Source organism: Mercenaria mercenaria, chromosome 3 (assembly GCF_021730395.1).
Source record: "Mercenaria mercenaria strain notata chromosome 3, MADL_Memer_1, whole genome shotgun sequence".
Classification (NCBI taxonomy): Eukaryota; Metazoa; Mollusca; class Bivalvia; order Venerida; family Veneridae; genus Mercenaria; species Mercenaria mercenaria.
In genome coordinates this window covers 63,607,393-63,627,346 of record NC_069363.1, presented here as the reverse complement: position 1 = coordinate 63,627,346, position 19,954 = coordinate 63,607,393, and the positions used below count along the sequence as shown (strand labels likewise).

Sequence of the window (19,954 nt, the reverse complement as noted above, 5' to 3'; positions counted from 1 at the left end):
ACTATTTCTCATGTACAGAATTCAAAAGAATGACTGTAAGATGATAATTGTTTATATTAAAGCACAGTTGTAAAAACCTACAGACTGGTGGAAAAGTTGTTTTATTACACTAAAAACATCGAATATTTGTTAACACATGGAAATATTTCCTTCACTTAAAGATTATAACCACTTTGGTGTTAACAAAGGCTGAATAATTATCTTCATACATGACTGAGGGCACACGCCAGCTGTCCTTAATTGAATGCTTCAGTAAACATTCTTTTGTTAATTTCCATAGTAACCAAAATATTTAATTCAATTTATAAGCCTTACATATTCTTGCATAGAATCATCATGTTTTATGATGTGAAAATGTTAACTTGTAATGTTTCATTTATTTCAAACATACAAGGACATACAGAAAGATTGAATAACCAGTCTGTAAAATATTTTGATATATTACAATACACTAGCTATTATCATAGTGTGGAAAAGTTTAACTAAAAATGTTTTGGAAAAAAATGAAAGAAAATTTGCAAGTTTCATTCTTATCATTATCTTATGATAAGTTTTTTAAGGGAACCAGAAAAAAAGCAGTTTTTTGGTACATCATCATCAAGTTGAGAATTAGAATTTACTTATAAAATTATGTTTGTTATCCTACTACTATGCTATTACTGGTACTAAAGGTAGTTACATATCTGGAGAAAACATACATCTGTTGTAATATGCCCCTAGGCACTTTTTGTACAGTTGAAATTTCTAATTCTTTGTTTCAAGCAAAGTTTTTCTTTATCAGAAGCTTTTACCTACTGTGAAAGTAGGAAATGTTTTTCTGTTCATGTACTGGATAATTTGTATTACTTCCAAAGAAAAAGCTTTCAGCAGCTACCCATCTTTTAACATTGTTATGACTTTTGGAACATTTTATGTACATAACATTAAAATGAGATTGAGGCCATCTGTTACTTGTTCTTTGTGTAGTATTCCTGGCAGGCATAAAAGAAGCAAGCTGACACAAAGATTTTATCAATAATATGCATTTAATCTTAACATCAACCAGCTGAATCATAGATATTTTTGTATATGTAGAACATGTACATTAGTGTAACAGATGTGAAAGTAATTAAAACTTTAGAAATCTTGTGTGTAGCCTCCCAGTTTTCAAGTGAACTTACACAAATTTTAGGCGATAAACATGAGTTTGGGAGTGTAGGCAGCCATAGGAAGAACAAACTTTTGATTTAAGTTTTATGTAAGAAAGATAGGTGAAAAAAAGTCTATACATAGAACCCTCAATGTAACAGCAATGCTGATTCCTTTACTTTCATTTTCAGACAAAATTTACAAAATGATGTCCTATAAAAAGGTATGGTTTCTTAGGTTTTGTTGAGTTGTTTCTGTATTATATGCAGCATTTTTATTAAAGATGCAAAGTTTTATGAGTTTCTTATTGTCCTTGTTTGCTTTATGATTCTTTTTGTTTTCAGTTCAGATATTTGATAGCCAGTCAGTTTCCAGTTGTAAATAATGGTTGTATTAAAGAAAATAACTGAACTATCAATGTGATATACTTTTAAGAGATGAGCCTATGCAGTTGATTTTTGTTTTTCAAGTAAAGAACCATTCATCCGTAGCTCAGTCAGCTCTTCTGAATAAGATAATGCTAAAACCCTAGAGTTAGACTATTCACAGAAATGCCCTGTCCGTGTTTAGATTAAGGGAGAAGTCACTGGAGGGGAGATATTATTATTTTATTATTATAACTTACCTTATTTTTCAGCTTTTACACCATTTTTGACATGTTTTGATAATTATATTCCATAGCTTTTAGTTGAGAAATTCATTTATATTTTTGTTTTCAAAAAATTGTATGTATTTATAATTTATAATGTTGTTTTTACAATAAACTGGGGTCGCATAGGCAATATTTGTTTCCCTTTCATTTTTGTTAGATCTATAAAAACAAATGTAGGACATTTCATGTAAAATTGTTGAATTGATAAAAGACCAAAATTTTAGGCATGAAAATACTTGACATCTTTGCCTTAAAGAATGCTCATGTCATTTATATTAAACTACTATTAGTACTAGTTACCCATAATGGCAATGAAAAAAAAAAAAGTTCCTTTTTTCAAACTAACTTGATCTAATTTCATGCCCCAGTTGGAATGGTATACTGAAAATTCTGGCATCTCCTACAGGAAATTAAGTGTTACACCAGAACTAACTTTTTTACTATGAGGATAATTTCAAATGTCATTTATGTAAAACTGAAGTGCAACATGTAGTACTTTTGTTATGTTTATAATACGAAAGTCATTAATAAAACATGAAAAAACGAACCAGAATATGTCCATGGAGAAGAATTTAAATAATTATGTGCTGTAAATATATAAAAATGTCCAAAATTTAATGTCAGTTTCCTTTGTTCTAATGTAAGGGAAACAAATATTCCTCTAATTTTGACCTCTTTTTTTATTACATATTATGATCATTTCTCAGTTTTGTAACATTTTGTTCTGTTGTTATTCTGTTGTACGTTTTTAAAATTTGGTAATCTATCTTATATAATGGAACCATTAATTTGAGTAAAATGCCTGACATTTTTGGAATTCAATATAGGATCTTAGAAATGCTAAGCAAAAGAGAAATAACTGAAAAAGCAGTCATGATTGAAAAGCAGTGCAGATGAGCAAGAGAAGTGTTATGGAGTTGTCTTGCTGCCAAGAAGAATATACAAGTTGACAGTTATTGTTGCAATCAAGGTCTTAAAAAAAGCACAGTAAACAAAAAACTATGATCAAGGAAAGAATTCTGAAAAAAAATGTTCAAATACAGTTGCATCATTTTCCTTCATAAATAGTCTGAATGGGATGCACTTCAACTAAAATATATGGTAAAGATACTTTTTGATGCATGTTACTGAAATTTTTGTTGAAAAAAAGGTCTTTCTTTTCACAGTATACTCTTGTCATCTGTATTAATTACTGAATTATGATCATCTTTCTACTTCTGATAATTATCCCAACCTCCAATTATTTACCCCACAGTATCCCCTCCCCCACCCCTTCCACAGCGGTCTTACACAAACACAAAGTGCCCCCTTCCAAAGTTGACCAAATATTTTCATCACTTTTAATGAGAAAAGCGTTTTATTCACTTTATGGTTAGAAATAAATAATTTAGTAGTAAGAGAATTTCTTGTGACTACCAATCATTTGTTTAAAAAAGAAAAAGGACCTTTTGAAAATGATTGCTTATGTTTTTGTATTACTGAAGTCTGTGTTAAATGAATCATTACTTGTTGGTTCAACTAGAGATATTTCTAGCATATAAAACCTGTTTTAATGGGTAATAATTGCAATAGAAGTAACCATTGACCTGGCACTCACTAATTTTCTGTGTCCGAACCTAAATAGCAAATAGCAATATATTATCTGTTGCATATATATTTTTTAATTGACATAATCATGTGGCATGTGCAGGTAGGGAATACACTTGTATTCAAGTTAACCATTTTAAAAAATGTCAAATTTTACAAGTATCTTAGATAAAAAGACAAAGTACGTGACACACCAGCATTTCAAGAAAATGAATACCACAGGAGAAAAAAATTAAGATTCGTGAAATATGTAACTTAAAGTAATATATTAAAGAATGAAAGCAATTTAAATAACATTACATTGAATTAAAAAAAATATATAGTGTGAGGCGATTTCGAACCCAATTGTAACGTGCATGGAAGCCAGACACCCTACCACTACGGCTGCATGCTGTGGTTAACTATATAGGTTGTTTTAGTAATATATATTTTCAGGATACAGATATTGCATAAACTTATGAAAAAGACCCAAAATATAGGCAAAGATTAATGAGTGACAGGTCAATACTTATGGACAATAGCTGTAATAAATTATAATAATAGAAATTAATTTAGGTCCAATCACCAAAGTTACCAAACTGTTCCCACAGGGTAGGGGGAGGCAGTTTTTGCCTGCTAGTGTCTCTATATGCATGTATATGATTTGTGAAGCAATTACCTGAAAGAAAATTCTGCTAATACATCATTCAGGAGATATGTTTCCCATATTGATGGTGAAGTTGTGTAAACAGACATATGTATCTTGTGAAGGCTTATCAGTTGTAAAAGCTAGTCTAGACTATCTCGCTCACAGATCTGATCTTCCTAGGTTTGACCTATAACTTAAATATTTATCTTTGTACAGCAAAGTTGGTGTATGGAAGTTTTTAAGATGTTAAATGGGATGATCTTCTTAGATTATTATTGATAATATTTTGACATGTGTGGAAATAATATTTGATGAAAAGTGTACATTATTGGTAGTGGTTTTATAGCTTCTCAGATGTGTTAACAGATAATAGACAGTTACCAGATATAATAAAGCATAGGTCCAAATATATATATTGCCTATGAAGAAATTTGTCAGATATTGTATAATTGTAAAATAGACATGTACAGATGTAAACATTGCAAGAGCATTTTAGAGAGATTGATCTGCATATGACTTGGATTAGATTCAACTTTGCCCAATACAGACGTAACAGAGGTATGAAATGCAAGAAATTTTCTTCAACTTCTGTACTTCAAAATAATGTTTTATATCCTAAGATTACACATGCAGATGTGTATATTTGCAGATAACACAACCGCTGGAGCTGTCCCCGATGGATCACGCTGTCTTACATCATCAGCATGCCTCACAGCTCCATCAGAATGGCGGTACCACATCACCTGCATCGACAGAGTCGCAAACGGATGATTGCTCCAAGACAAACCTGATAGTTAACTACCTTCCTCAAACGATGACCCAGGAAGAAATAAAGGCACTGTTCTCAAGTATTGGGGAGGTGGAGAGCTGTAAACTCATTCGAGACAAACCTACAGGTACCATTCTTCCCTCACACTTGCAAGTTCTCATTTTGACCCATATATAAATCTAATAAAGAAATTATTTGAAAGCAAAGAAGCCAACTAAGAAAATAATAGCAGATTTTTGTGAGAGGTAATAAGATTAGAACACCTCACAAGCCCTAGTACTAGCTGTTTCTTTTAGTTTATATAATCGGTACTATAGATACAGTAAACTTGATAGATATTTCATCTTTCCATTAGTTTCTATTTGTGGTGGGCCAGCTCTGTGATGTGCAACTCTATACTGATACTAAATGCAGTGAAACATGACAAGACTGTACCTCTCGGGACTTTTGCCCAAATGTTGAAATTATTAATACTGTCTCTGTCATTTACAAATCTGGGAGGGATGTGTAAATTAAGACTAGTGATTCCAGCTTTTAGAACAGCTTTCTTTTATCAAGAGTATCGGTTCTACATTAATGATCTAAATTTTTTGGAGGGGAAGTTCAATAAACTTGTCTTTACTGAAGTTTGATTACACTGTATGCCAAATAAAGAGAATGATGTATCAGTTTTACTGCAAACAATCCCAGGCAAGTGATCACCCAATGCTCAGTGAAATGATTCCAAGAAGTCTCTCCAGAGATCACAAAAAGTGATGTACAATTCAATATTGATTGTTTCTGTGTGCTTTTAAAGAAATGTTTTATCTTGTCCAGAAAAGATGAGGAGACTGTATACAAATAGAAAATGTCAGTCACTGCCTCCAAAAAAAAGTTATTTATTAGATAGATTATTTATTCAGGAGCTTGCTGGAACTTCACAGCTTCAACTGAAAAGAGAAAAAAAAGTTATTTGACAATGATTGGCAATGTGATTCTATGCAGATCCTATGATTACCCTTTGAAATTGTTTGCAGCTTAGTATTTTCCTACTTAAACATCAAGATATGGCAGACTTATAAGAATACCGTCAGATAAAAATACAGAATTATAGATGAGTATGAGACAATGTGAAATTTCAGCTGTTTGTCTGAACATTTAATAGATTTCTTTTCCTCATTCCTCCAACAAATGTCTATAAAGATTAGGTACCTTCATTGCTGAAGCCTTAGCAATGGTGGTAGTAAAAGCTGCAAATATCAAATTTAGTTGACAAACACAGAATATTTCCTAGGATTGTGATAAAAAATTATAATAGATGTGTCCAAAAACAAGGGGAAAAGCTTTTACCAACTATAATTGATGTATGTATAGTGAATCTGATATAATATATATCTTATCGTACTAATAGAACTTCTTTCTGAGAATACCAGAACATGAGAAAGGACTTTAGAAGTACCCAAAGGATGCTTTTCTGCATAAAGGACTGCAGGACTAATTCACTGAATGCCCCTGTCTCCGCATAAAGGACTGCATAACTGGGTTTTTCAGCTTCATTTCTGAAATTTCAAACATAAAAAATCCCCTGTTTTTATGGGGTTTCCCAGCTTCATTTTTAACATTTCAAAAATAGAAAACCTGCTTTTGCTGCATGGTCTGAGACTTCATTGAGGTACAATATTGAGTATTTAGAACAAGCATGCATTGCTCAAATATATAGTGGACGCAACTTGACCCCGATGGTTGACCTTTGTATTATAATACATAATGAGGCACAACTTATTATTGAAAAGGAGTGTACGTAAAACACGAGCTGCATGAGAAAAAGGAAATATAAATTTGTGCAAGTATAAATTAGTGTATTGGACAGTTTTAACTGATCAAATGTAAGTATGCATACTTTGATACTGCACTGTATACAAATTAATTCCATATAAATATACACGGCTACCCTAAGCACCCCTTATTTCTAAAATGAAATAATCGATATGAATAATCAGCCTAAGGTCAACCATCGCGGTCAAGTTGCGACTACTATACTTGTACTTATTTGTGTTAAGGCTTGAACATTGTCAGGGACCATTTTTTTGGTTCGAGGCCTGTTTCATTGCTAATAAATGATGGTAAAACAAATATTAACAAAATATAATTTAAAATTATGCCAGTAAAAAGTTCCTCATTGAATTAGCATGTGTTTCCTGGCAAAGAAAATAGACAACTTTGAGTATCTCATAAGAATGATTAAAATGATGAATGTATGTATATGTATTACTTGTGTATGAAATTTTATAGAACTGGTCAGGGCCCTAAAACATCATATAGGTTAGCACCTTATTGACAATTTCTAGAAATATGATCTGTCAAAAAGTGGTCATTCAGGGTGATTATCTAGGTTAGCAAGTACTGTGAACTCATTGCATCATCTTCTTGTCTGGCAGGTATGTGACACCTGTCAGTCAAACCAAAAATAGTTGCAAGTGACATCATAAAGTTAGGGTATCCACCAGAATTTAACCTTTACCTTTGCTAAGTTCTAAAATGGACTGGTCTATCATTCAGTCTGAGCAGTACCATTTGTTATTTGAAGGGAGTGTTCGCTGAAAATTTACTTAATACTGAATAGCAAATAGTCTAAACAGCGAACAGTGTAGACCAAGATGAGCCTGCACTGGTCCTTCACACCCCCCACCCCCACCGCAATGCTGCCAGCAGGTTAAAGGTTAATGCTGTTGTATTATGCATGATAAGTATGTTAAACAATTTGACCATCTGCTGCATCCATCTGTAAGGATCTGTGAAGAGTATTGAAGTTGTTAATTACCTCTGCCAGTACCAGGTTCATTGATTACTTCTGCATTAAAATCAATATTTTAATGATAACTGACAGATGTCCTATGAAAAAAAATGGAATTTGAACACAAATTTTTATTGATTGAGAATTTGTTCATGAGGTGTATGATATGTACAGTGTTTCTTGGGTATTCAAATCATTTTAAAATACAGGACTCGCACCTTTGCAGCTGATTATAACAAATGCTCCCAGAAAAAAAAGAATCAATTACTTTTGTAAAAGTAACATTTACCTTTTTTCAAGCAAAAACACTATTATGAGTGTTGTAAATTGACTTGAGATGCTCTAAATTTTTGCCAAGAAAATGCGGAGCTGCTCTGTTTTTTATTTTTGAATGATGTATGCAGATAAATAATACATGTATGGACATGGATTACTTGATATACCTACCACACAATAAAATATTTTGTGATCAAAAAACTATTTAAAATAACTATAAGTCAATAGATATTGGGTATTCTGAATCACCATACCTTTTTCTGTTCTGTACCAAATATGAGCCGTGCCATGAGAAAATCAACATAGTGGGTTTGCGACCAGCATGGATCCAGACCAGCCTGCGCATCCGCGCAGTCTGGTCAGGCTCCATGCTGTTCGCTTTTAAATCCTATTGGAATTGAAGAAACTGTTAGCGAACAGCATGGATCCTGACCAGACTGCGCGGATGCGCAGGCTGGTCTGGATCGATGCTGGTCGCACACCCACTATGTTGGTTTTCTCATGGCACGGCTCTTATTATTTTTTTGTTTTGTCTCATTTCTACTTCGTCACCTTTAAATATTCAGCTTTGCTACTCCATCAGTTAAAAATGCATTGAACTTGTGTCAATAGTCTGTACCATATTACAATGCTTCCATGTCTATCATAGAATGAAGGTTGGTTTTATGTCTATCATAGAATGAAGGTTGGTTTTATTGTTGAAATTATTACAGTAAAATGTTGCTGTGCCTTCTTTATGGTCTTATATTTTTAAGTTAAACATATTATTTTATGTGATTTGAGTGATCAAAATGTTAATATATAACATTCCAATGGGTATGTCCTTGCATAGACGTAGTAGATAGAAAGGAGTGTTTGGGGAAAAAATAAAACAATACTAAAGGGTTGTTTCACATGAACATTGAACAGCATATAAAACATATCTAGAATTTTGCAAAACAATATTATTGTCAGTTTACTGGTGTATACATTGAATTCTGGAAGAGGACCACATAAAGGGCCACACTTTCGGACAGTTTAAAGCTAAGCCTTGTAAAACTCACCATTTTCAAAGAACTTTACATGATGAATTTGCAGTATTGTCCCAGTGCTGAAATTTCACATTGCTAGGTGGAACATAGTTTTCAGCAATTCGTAACTTTTTTTTTTTTTTTTTACAAAGTGCATTCATTATAAAGGGGGACAACTTTTTCAGAATAATCTTAGCATCCATCGTATGGGACAGTCGGCAAAACAAGTAATGGTCAGGTAGATTGTTGGTAAAGATGTTGTTCATTTATTAAATATTTCTATGTTTTGATGATAATTATACTCCTGAACCTTAAAGCAAATCGGAATAGTGTTCATAGAGGTTCTGGAAGCCATATTTCTAAATCAGATAATGTCTTTTTATTGGCAATTTAATGTTGTTGTTTTTTGTTTTGTTTTTTCATGTATATAAAAAAAAAAAAAAAAAAAAAAAAAAAAAAAATGTACATTTTGAAGAATTAATCCCATGCTGGTTAGTAGAATAGCCAGTAAACTGTATCTATGGCTAGAAATATGAACAATTTGATGAGATGTCTAGGACACATTGTTATGTACAGTGTGTGTTTATAACATGTTGTGCATTGAAAATATTTTAATTTGTAGAAAAAAAATAAGTGGATGTGCTACATGTTTTAACATAGTCGTCATATATAAATGATATTGTATAGCAGTACATTTAAATGAATATTACTGCATTTGAAAAATTATTAAAATCAGGAATATTACCAAAATAAACCTACTAAAACTTGATAAAAAAAACAAACTTCATTTGGTACATAAACAGGCTCTGGGTAGTTGTGCTATAGTTTTAGGTAACAGTAACATGAAAGATCAGGGGAAAAAAGACAAATTCTTGATATACAGCAGTTGAACTGCAGGCAAAATAGTCGCTATGTGATCGTAGAAATAAAGTAGCCAGCAGACGTAAAGTATAATATATAGAGACTGTTGTTAGTCCAGCCAAGAATGTTAGTGCCTGAAAGCACGACATGTGAAACAGTGTGGGCTAAGGTACTGACAAGTATGGCAAATAATTACATCGCTGAAAAATTAAAAGTTTGTCTGTGGGCATTTTTTCTTTAGATGAGCTAGGAACTGGTCTGTGAGCCTCCATTAGCTTTATGTTTCTTTTGTCATCCAATTCATTAATTTTCTTGTAGTCTGCCTATTTGGATTGCCAAGTTATTCTGTAGAGTTTCTTCAGACATTTGACAGAATAGGGTTATGTGTAAAACTGTCTTAAGTTGCTCTTTAAATTCAATGAGTTACGACAGTTTTCCATTCAGCCATGGAAGTCTGATGACCTAACATGCTTTTCTGTTATAGTGCCAGCAGAATGGAGTGCTGTGATTTTAACACCCAAGAAATTCACCCATGATCTGCCATATATGCCTGTCCGTACCAATATACTTGTGCAAAATAAACTGGTTGATATGCGCTAGATTTTCGGCTGATTTTAACTATATACATTCAAATTTTCATACCTTTGCAGTATCCAGAGTGTAGCATATTATAAAAAAAATAAATTGTATGTACTTTATAGTTCATACTGTAGTTAAAATAAGTCTGAAATCCAGCATGTTTTCTATATGCTGTATATCATACGAGACTGATGATATAAGATTATATACAATTGTTTTCGGTTTCTACTTTTAGGACAGTCTTTAGGTTATGGTTTTGTTAACTACAAGAACCCATCGGATGCAGATAAAGCTATCAACACCCTGAATGGTTTAAGGCTTCAGAACAAAACTATTAAGGTAAGTTGTGCCTGTCACCATTTAGTTGGCTTCTGTCGACACACCAAGGCTGCTGTACAATATAGGAAGACTTAGATTACCAATTTCTGTACAAATTACTAATGTAAAAACTGGTTATCTTGTATAAACAAGCACATCATGCAGCAAAAGCAGAATGCACTTCACTTTTAAGGTCTTGGAACATGGGTTTTCAACTAGAGGAGCAAGCGCACTGCCTTAGTGAACCACATATGTGCCATGGTTACTTAAATCTTCCCATGGTTAAAAACATCTTCCAATTTTATTATTCAGTTTTTTCCTTGCCCTAATACTAGCATAATAAATTCAAAGAAGTATTAGCTAGTACATTCATGAATTCATTTTTTCATCATTTACACAAAACTGGATAAAAATCAAATGTCTTGATAATTTTGGTTTGTTCCTTGTAAGTTCTTGATTCTGAAAAAAGTTATTGCCTTTGAAATGTCATTTTTTATGACATTTATTTCTGTATATGACAGTAAAATTCCAGATTATTGTTTAAATATGAGCTGTGCCATGGGAAAACCAACATAGTGGCTTTGCGACCAGCATGGATTCAGACCAGCCTGCGCGGATGCGCAGGCTGGTCTGGATTCATGCCGGTCGCAAACCCACTATGTTGGTTTTCTCATGGCACAGCTCAATTATTATGAGTTATATTGTTCATTTGAAAAGAATCACGTCATCAGAACCTGGCAATGTTGGGTCAATAGAATTATGATGAAAAACATTAGAAGGCTATTTAAAGCTTATCTTTCAACAAAGGGGAAGTACTGAACATGATGAATTACAAAAATTAATTGCTCTTTGTTCTTCTTACTTTCCTTTTTGATACTGGGAATGACCTTTATGTTAGTATAAACAGAAGAAAGTCAGAGCTCAGGAAGACTGCAAATTAGTTCAGTATTGACCAGTGTGAATATGATATTTGCATATAGATTGCCTGGTAAACCAGCATATTTTATCCTTCGAGACAAATGCTGGATTCTGTGATGATGATTTAATTACAAAACTCAAAATTCATTATAACCAGTTTTTACCAGATACCACGTAACAAAAAATATACAAATTTTAAGATATATTTTGAACATACTGTTATAAGAACTATATTGCAATCAACAAATACAATATTTGAAAATATTGGGCGTACAATAGAACAGCCTTGATGGATGTTGGCATATATCTTTCTTTACATTACTAATTCCATATTTTTACTAATTTGCAATTTATTAAAGATATAATTTACCTTTGTACTCTTCTTTAAGTTTGAATGCTGTTTCACAACAAGTTCTAGAATTAAAGTGCATACTTTACAAATAGATATTATTTTAAGGTATTGGGACACCTTTGTTTATGCACGGTCATATATGTTAATTATGCTGTTTATTTTGAAATTCTGATGTAAAAATGGATAACAGCAATTGTTTTTGATTGAGAATGTTTGCTAACCCATCTATCTGTATTAGTTTTGATAACGTATGTTTCCTTGATGTCAGATACTATATTTCTCTTTGATCCAACAAAAAAGAATCCAACAATCTATATTGCCTATAAGTAGGGAACTTAAAGCTTAATTCTTTCCTATGACGGGAGAAGTAGCTTACAAGGCCTTTAGATGATATTCCCTTGTTTATACGGCATATCACTTCTATTCAATTTCACTATAAATTTCTTTGCAAAGGTGTCCTTTGGCCTTAAAGCTTTCTTCAAATAGGTTTTATGACAATTTTTGATTGTATTATTTGGGAATTGGGTTCACTCTTAGAATGTTGTAGAAAACTAAATTTTGAATGTGTGATTTATTTCTTGTTATTGATATGAAGAAGGTATTTGGTTCATTGTCTTGTAATGAAGATCAGATCAGACTAATTTTCCATTTTATACCCAGTTGTTTTTGTTCGATTTCTTTTGGTTATTTTGAACTCCTTTGTTGTTATTTTCTAACAATTATTTGCAGTTATTTATGTTAGAAGTTTTTCGTTACCTTTAGTTTGCCCAAAAACTTGATCGTAAATATGTAACATAGCGTTACATGGCCCATGTGACTATGTGACAGTTTCTGTGTAGACCTTCCGTAGAACAGTTGACGCTGTTTGTGTTTTCAACTTTTCATGTATACAATGTTGATGTTATAGTTGTGTTTGTTACAAATTAACTCATAATACGCAGGAAAGAAAAGTCCAATTCGGATATTATTATTATTTGTACATGGAAAAGGCAACAAAACGGTTATTGGATGAAAGACAGCAGTGATCAGGTTTGGATTTTAAAACTGAACATTTCATGCAGGATTTACAGGACAGACTTCTGTTTGTAGACAACTAAAAGATCAGCTTTGGTGAAGATGAAGTGAAATAAAAAATGTGATATTCGAGAGAGGACTTGTACTTTGTGGAAAACAATGGTGTATGGATATGGTTATGCCTTCAGCTTGCACAGACCTAACTTATGATCATTTGAATTAATCTTACATTTTTATTTATGCTTTCATTGATTTTCTTATTATTGATTAACCCACATTATTGTTTTCTCTTCATCCAAAGATCTGTCTTGTTTTTACGAATTTTTTTTTTATTTTATTTTTTTTATTTATTTTAACTTCATTATTTAGAAGGAGCCAAGTATGCAGTTACCATTTTTTTCAATTATTTTTTACTGATTTTTAACCTCGAAGAATTTGATCATTTCAGGTTTTTCAGTTATCTGATTGGTTTGTTTTTGTTTAGTTTTTGTACAGCCTGATGATTTCATTTATTTCAGGTCTCGTTGGCTCGACCCAGTTGTGAGTCTATAAAGGGAGCAAACCTGTATATCAGTGGTTTGCCAAAATCCCTTACTCAGCTGGATTTAGAAAAACTTTTCTCCAGTTGCGGACAAATCATTACTTCCAGAATTCTATATGACCAAAATACAGGTATATAACAACATTACAGCCTTTTGGTATGGTACAAGATAATACCCCACCCTGCCCAAAACTACTAAAAAGTCAGTAAAGGGGAAGTAGGATATGGCCTGTGAAAAACAGCAACTAAATTTTCTCTACTTATGCAAAATACTATCATTTTTAGGTATCAATTGCACGGCCCAGTTGCGAAGGTATAAAAGGTGCAAATTTATACATTTGTGGCCTACCTAAGTGTCTTACGCAACCAGAACTCGAGAAAATCTTCTCCTCCTGTGGACGGATAATCACGTCTCGAATTTTATACGATAGCAATACAGGTTAGATACGTTCACCGTTCGACGTTAAATTTCTACATTTCAGTCGCAGAGTTGCTAGTGTTCGTGTTACTCAATTTTCAAATTTAACGTTGCCTATATATACGATCACTGCCTTTAGCATCCAGTTGATTTCTTGTGCTCTTGTTTACACAAATGTTTGCATGCAGGTTATATTCTTAGAAATTCCAAGTTTTCCCCCTTGGAAGTTGATGGGCAGTTGTCTTTTTCTATATTGTCTAATTTCTTGGTATATTTATAATTCTTTCAATTTTGTTGTTGTTTTGTGTTGAATTTTTAATTTGTTACATTTATATTAATCATATTAGTTGAAACTGCTTCTAACATTGTTGTGGTAACATTTTCAATTTTTTTTTTAAGATTTGTAATTTTTCGAAATTGTTTTGTTTTTTCATGTGATTTCTAAAATTTATTAATACCTATGACGTATCAGTACATGTTTGAGGTGTGCATAATCATATGAAGAAATTGTGATTCATTTATGCTGTCATTTCTTCTCCTTTTCTTTTCCACTTTGAATATTTCTGAGATACAAAAAAAGCAGGCACTTCACCTCGGTTGGATCTTTGTCTAGTGTTAATGCTCACCTCTTTTTAATGTCAGACTATCACATACCTCTTCCTATATAGAAAAAAAAAAGAAACTTAACTTGCATGTGTTAACAGACCTGCACAGCGAAGAGGATTTTATACCAGTTTTCTGCAATGCTATATTTTTTTTTTCAACAAATTGTCAGTCTGAACTACTGCTGATGCTTCAGTATATAAGTCGGGAAAAGTCCTGTTGATGTGCCTGTTTTTTCTCTGGAATAACCTATTTATAACTTCAAAAGACTGCAGCGAATTCTTTCGGCTTAAAAGTTTCAAAATTATGCACTTCTCAGACATGCTTTACATAAAGAAGAAATTGAAAGAAATAAGTCCTAGTAGTAAAGACATTACGTTGAATGAAAACTGATTATTCACAGTCTACTTTCAAAATTGCTTCTGTAGCTATAAGGAATTTAATTAAGTAATAATAATGTTTTCAGATTGAATTTCTAAGGCTTTAATATTTTATACATGACAAATTAAATATTGTACAACACAGTAATATTTTAATATGATAAAATGTTAATTGAAATGATAAAATGTTCTGTCAGATTTGACTGTAACATTCTTATCGTTTGGACAAGAAGACATCCTGAATTATTCTAAATAGTAGTTTTAAGTTCAGTCTTTGTTTCTCTGAAGAATTTACAGGTTAGAAGAAAGATGAATACAAAGGTCGTGCAGGTAGGTGAAAAGGAAAGGGATCTTAAATTGGAAACAAAAGGCATCGCTGTCATATTTTTCTGTTATGCTCTTTCTGCACCCTTTGTCCCTTTCTAAGGAAAGTTCCTACAGTTTCTCTGCACCGTTTTGCTCCCGTTCCACAAAGCTTTGTCATAAATGTTGGTCATACGGTTTGCTGTAACTTGTCTTTACTGAGCAGCTTTGCAACTTCGGAGTTCAAGTCCGCTGGATGGAATAAAACAGGCAACTTGGTGCTAAAACATTCTTTTTTTCTCCAGATACATTTATGTAGTGATAATTTTGAAGTTGGACCAACTATATCTATAAAGCAGCTGTAAAATAGCAGAGTAATACACACCATATGGAAAACTCATCAAATATACCCTCGGGATTCAAAGAAGCACATTCCATGCTACATCTTGGCATTCTCGTAGGGATTTTACATACGTTTTAGAGGTTCATTTTCAAAATAATGACTTAAAGACATACATATGAAATTTCACTTTCTGTTAACATAATAATGCTTTTAGTCTACATGTTTGCCAAACCAGGAATAGTACACTATCAAGTTAGTCAATCAGATTGTCAGTTATATATTTAGATATGCAGATTTTGTAAAATTATTATTAACTCCCTTTGCCTAACCAAGGTAGATTGTTATTTAGACGGTTAAAATATCAAGATGTCTGTCAAAGGTAAATGAATGTAAAACTTAAATATATTAATAGGTAAAGAAATAGTCCACTTTTTAAATAATTTTCATATTAAAGGTGGTTGGGGAGAGAGAGAGATAATGCCTTAATTTCTAAAGGGCTCTATCTCTTTGTAACGAATCTTTTTGTTCCTTAAATATATTTCCCAGAATATATGAAAAATAAAAAAAGGTCATAAAATGTTGCTTAATATGATGACCACCGTTAATGATTAGCAAAGCAATTACTCTTCATCATATAATATTGAAATATCTAAAGTACTTGTTCATATTTGGGATGGACGTAATTCTAGAGAATCAATACAAAATTAATACAGACGCATTTTTTTCTTTCTTTTTTTTTTATGAAGGAAGTGTCTGGATATAGTAGTTATCTAATTACCGATTGCTTAAAATGGGTTAAAACAATAAAGATTTAATTTAACACACTTAACATAAGTGCAGTTTTGACTGTAAGATTTATAGAGAATATAAAGAGATTCGAAGTGCACATTTTTTGTTATCAGTTCGATAAAGTTTAGCAGCATTATTAAAGTGCCAACTTCAAAAGAGGGGAGGGAAAAAATGAGATGTGCATTTATTTTTGGCATGAACTATATTGATGATTTCCCAGTTCACTAATTCATATTTGTTTGCCAGAAACCTTAGAAGCACTCATTGTGAGCAACATTCAATCATTATAAGCTTCTGAGTTGGAAAAAAGAAATGTTTTCTTTTGTGCCAAGTTCTATTTCACAATTACAGACATAAGTTAGACTGTGTCAGCCTCTGGCATACAAGTGCTTGGAAAAGTAATAAATTTTGTTGCAAATATTTCTTTCCAATAATTTATTATGCTCTTTTTAACAGTTCCCCTTATTGTGTTCTTTTGATCTATGAATATATTACCTTATTAAAGTAATGAATTTGTTAATCATCCCCCAGAGTCCTTCATTTTAGTCTACTGTGAAATCACTAATATTCGTGGGGGACTAATTTTTGTGGTTGAGTCAATCCACGAAATTTAATCCCAACAAACAAGTAAACTCCCCATTTATTTTATGTTCAAAAGATAAAATCCACAAATTCATATCCCCACGAAATTGCCGTTTTGACCAAAACTACGAAATTTCATGCCCACGAAATTAAATGATTTTACAGTATCATTTAAGGTATGTTTTGAAAAATGACGAGTTGCTCATCAAATAAAAAAAACTTTCTTTTCTTTCCTTTTTTGTGCCTCACAATTTTTTAGGTCGGGTGTGGGGGAGGAGGGGGGAACTTGGATTTGCCCTTGTCTGTACACCTGGCAAACAAAGCAAACAAAAAGACACTCACATTTATCCATGAATGATTCAAAGACTCAAACCCTCAACCCGAGATAATATAAAAGTTATCGTAATTGTCAACAATTAACATTATGACCATACATTATTTGTTGAAATATCTAACCACAATTGGTGGGGGGAAAAAAGAAATTTTAAAAAGGCAAAGCTGTCAAGAAATACATCTCAAAGCATTTTGCATATAAGCTAGAATAAACAAAAAACAGAGACTAAATTGCATTTTCTACATTTAGGTAACTTGGCTTTTTGCATCATTTGGAGACAAAAAAAATGTTCATTTCTCATAGAAATATAAGTTTTGTCATCTTGAAACTATCATCAGTGTGCCTCTGCCATCCCAGTATTGTTTAAACTTCTCATTAGGAAAATTAATTGCTGGTTAATTTGATCCTTTTGTATTCTTACCCTAGCCAGCTGTCCATATACATGAATTCTGTCAATAAGGTGTCATTGTTTACCTTCTCCCTAACAGCAGCTTACAATAAAACCATTAGGAAGAAAAATACAAAGAGAAAACAAATATCAATGGTTGGCACACTTTAATAAATCCTTGCTATTGATACATCACTAATATGAAGCCCAGTGTTCTTTGTGCATTAGGGGTATAACAAATAACAAATATTTGAATACTTCAATAGTGGGTGATAATAGTAGCATTGTTTGGTTAATATTTGTCAATTATTTATAAAACGTTGTCCCAGAGCCACCATATGGCAAATTCCCAGTCTCCATAGATACATAAGTAATTAATGTGCAAATGTATATGTAATTGCTTGCAAGCACAATGAAATTAATTAAGTTATTACAAATGTCTGTTTAATATTTTGGAAGTCCCAGGTAAGCTGCACCGCTTAATTAACTCTTGTGATGATTTAGATGGCTGCTCTCTGCCAAAAGTAAAGTCTCGCTGAAAATATACCGTGTGATTTTTTTCGCACACTGGCACGGCTTCTGTTTAATGAAAATACAATTTAGTTTATTTACTTTTAGGTTCCGTAATAGTAGTGTGTGAACCTTTCTAACTTGTGCAGATAATGAACTTTTTTCACTGCATTGTTAGATAGGACATGGAAAAAGCAAGGCAGTCATAAAACTTGAAAAACCAGTCTGGTTAACGAGACATTTCCTGAATTTCTTTGATTTTTCTCAATAAATACATCAGGATCACAATGATAGAGCACATACTTACTTGTATTCACACAAAATAGGAATGCTTGCATGTCTTTTTTTTTTTTTTTTTTTCTTTCAACGGTATTTTGAGAAAGCCAAATGTATGTGTTTAGATGATCTGGCTTTTTCTTATAGACAAAAGGGGAAAAAATGAAATGTACTTAAAATATTGTAAGCAATGCAAATATTTAATAACTTTTGTAAATACAGACAGAAGATATATAGTGTACAGAAACAGACTAAAACAATAACATTTGCCTTGGCTAAACGGATTCTACAATTTTAATAACATGAATTCCATGAACTGAAAGTATTTCAGTTCTTCATTATCGTCATAGATCTTTGCAATCAGAGTGTCTACAATAAAAAGTATGATAACATGTTTCAGTTTAAGGTGCCGAAAAGTAAATTTCCCTGTTTTTCCGACTCTTCAGCTCAGTGCTTCATAGCTTGTTCTCCATGTAATGTTGTTCACCTATTTCAGATGTGTTGTCTGATGCACATACTAACGTCAGAGTGATACAAATAGTTTTGTATGATCATAAATCTGTATTACCTTGTAGATATTTACTGAATCTGCTATTAATTGCTCATACATGGCACAGGCGAGAGAGAAAAAAATCATTATAACCAGCATTGGCAGGTACTCTTCAAGGAAATATGGTTATTTAAGAATATAAACTCCAGTTTCATAAAATACACAATTATCACCGTAATCCTAGGAACCCATTGTTTGCTCATAAAGTTAATGAAAAAAATGCCAAATGGCTCAGAGCGGATATGTACTTCACTTTGTTTCTTTAGCTGTTTGTAATAAAAAGAAAATAGGGAGTGAAATGAAAGAATTTATAGTAGAATGAAGATGGTTGCCAATTAACTACAAATGATTTTTGATAGTGTAAGCATACTGGTTGCCTTTTATATGCAGGATTAGATATATTTATGCCCGTTTTCTTGCCAACATTCTTTGTTTGATTTTCTCTTCGATTTTTTTTTTGTATCCAATAAAATATAATCTTCTTTGCATGAAGATGGGAGTTAATATGTCTCTCTGCTGGAAAACATTCTATTTTATGATTCTGCGACTAGAGATTGCTTCACATGCTGATGCGTTTTTATTGTAGATACAAATTCTTTCTATCTCCTAGATTTTAATTGTGGCAAACTCATAACTACCTAATACTGTACAAATTCATTTCACCTGTTTCTGTGACTTTAAGGAATGTTTACGTAAGAACACGGTCCATATGAAAAGAATAAAAATGTATCTTTTAGAATTAGTTTTATCACTGTTTGTATTACAGCAAAATTAGACAAAGCTGCAAAGTAGTCTGTGTTCATTTAATTAAGTGCAAGCGCATAAAGCAAGTAAATCATATGCATTACCTCACAAAGAGACGTACAAAAAAACTGCACCTTTGAACAAGTTCAGAAAAAACATGAATATTGTGGTGATACATGCAGATCTGCAGTTTCTTATATTGATTTCATTGAAAATGACGACACTGTTTACAATATTTTCGCATATTATATTCTAGTGGTATTGTCCTTGAGTTTTTTCTAACAGCATTATCCTCGAGTATTTATTGGGAGTATGTCCAAATGCAGAA

General features: G+C 32.3%; 1 protein-coding gene across 5 annotated transcripts in view; it reads left to right on the top strand.

The window, feature by feature from the left end:
- LOC123524540 (ELAV-like protein 3) overlaps window positions 1-19,954 on the top strand; it is a 44,548-nt gene that overhangs the window by 1,958 nt on the left and 22,636 nt on the right. For 2 of the 5 annotated variants that reach the window (XM_045302806.2, XM_045302805.2), the window contains exons 2-5: window positions 1,320-1,351; window positions 4,645-4,891; window positions 10,499-10,602; window positions 13,692-13,845. In XM_045302806.2, coding sequence (XP_045158741.1) covers window positions 1,334-1,351; window positions 4,645-4,891; window positions 10,499-10,602; window positions 13,692-13,845 — 523 coding nt within the window. In that variant the 5' untranslated portion in view covers window positions 1,320-1,333. Of the gene's footprint in view, window positions 1-1,319; window positions 1,352-4,644; window positions 4,892-10,498; window positions 10,603-13,383; window positions 13,538-13,691; window positions 13,846-19,954 lie in introns of all 5 variants that reach the window. The other 3 variants (XM_045302810.2, XM_045302809.2, XM_045302804.2) reach the window with 2 other exon arrangements.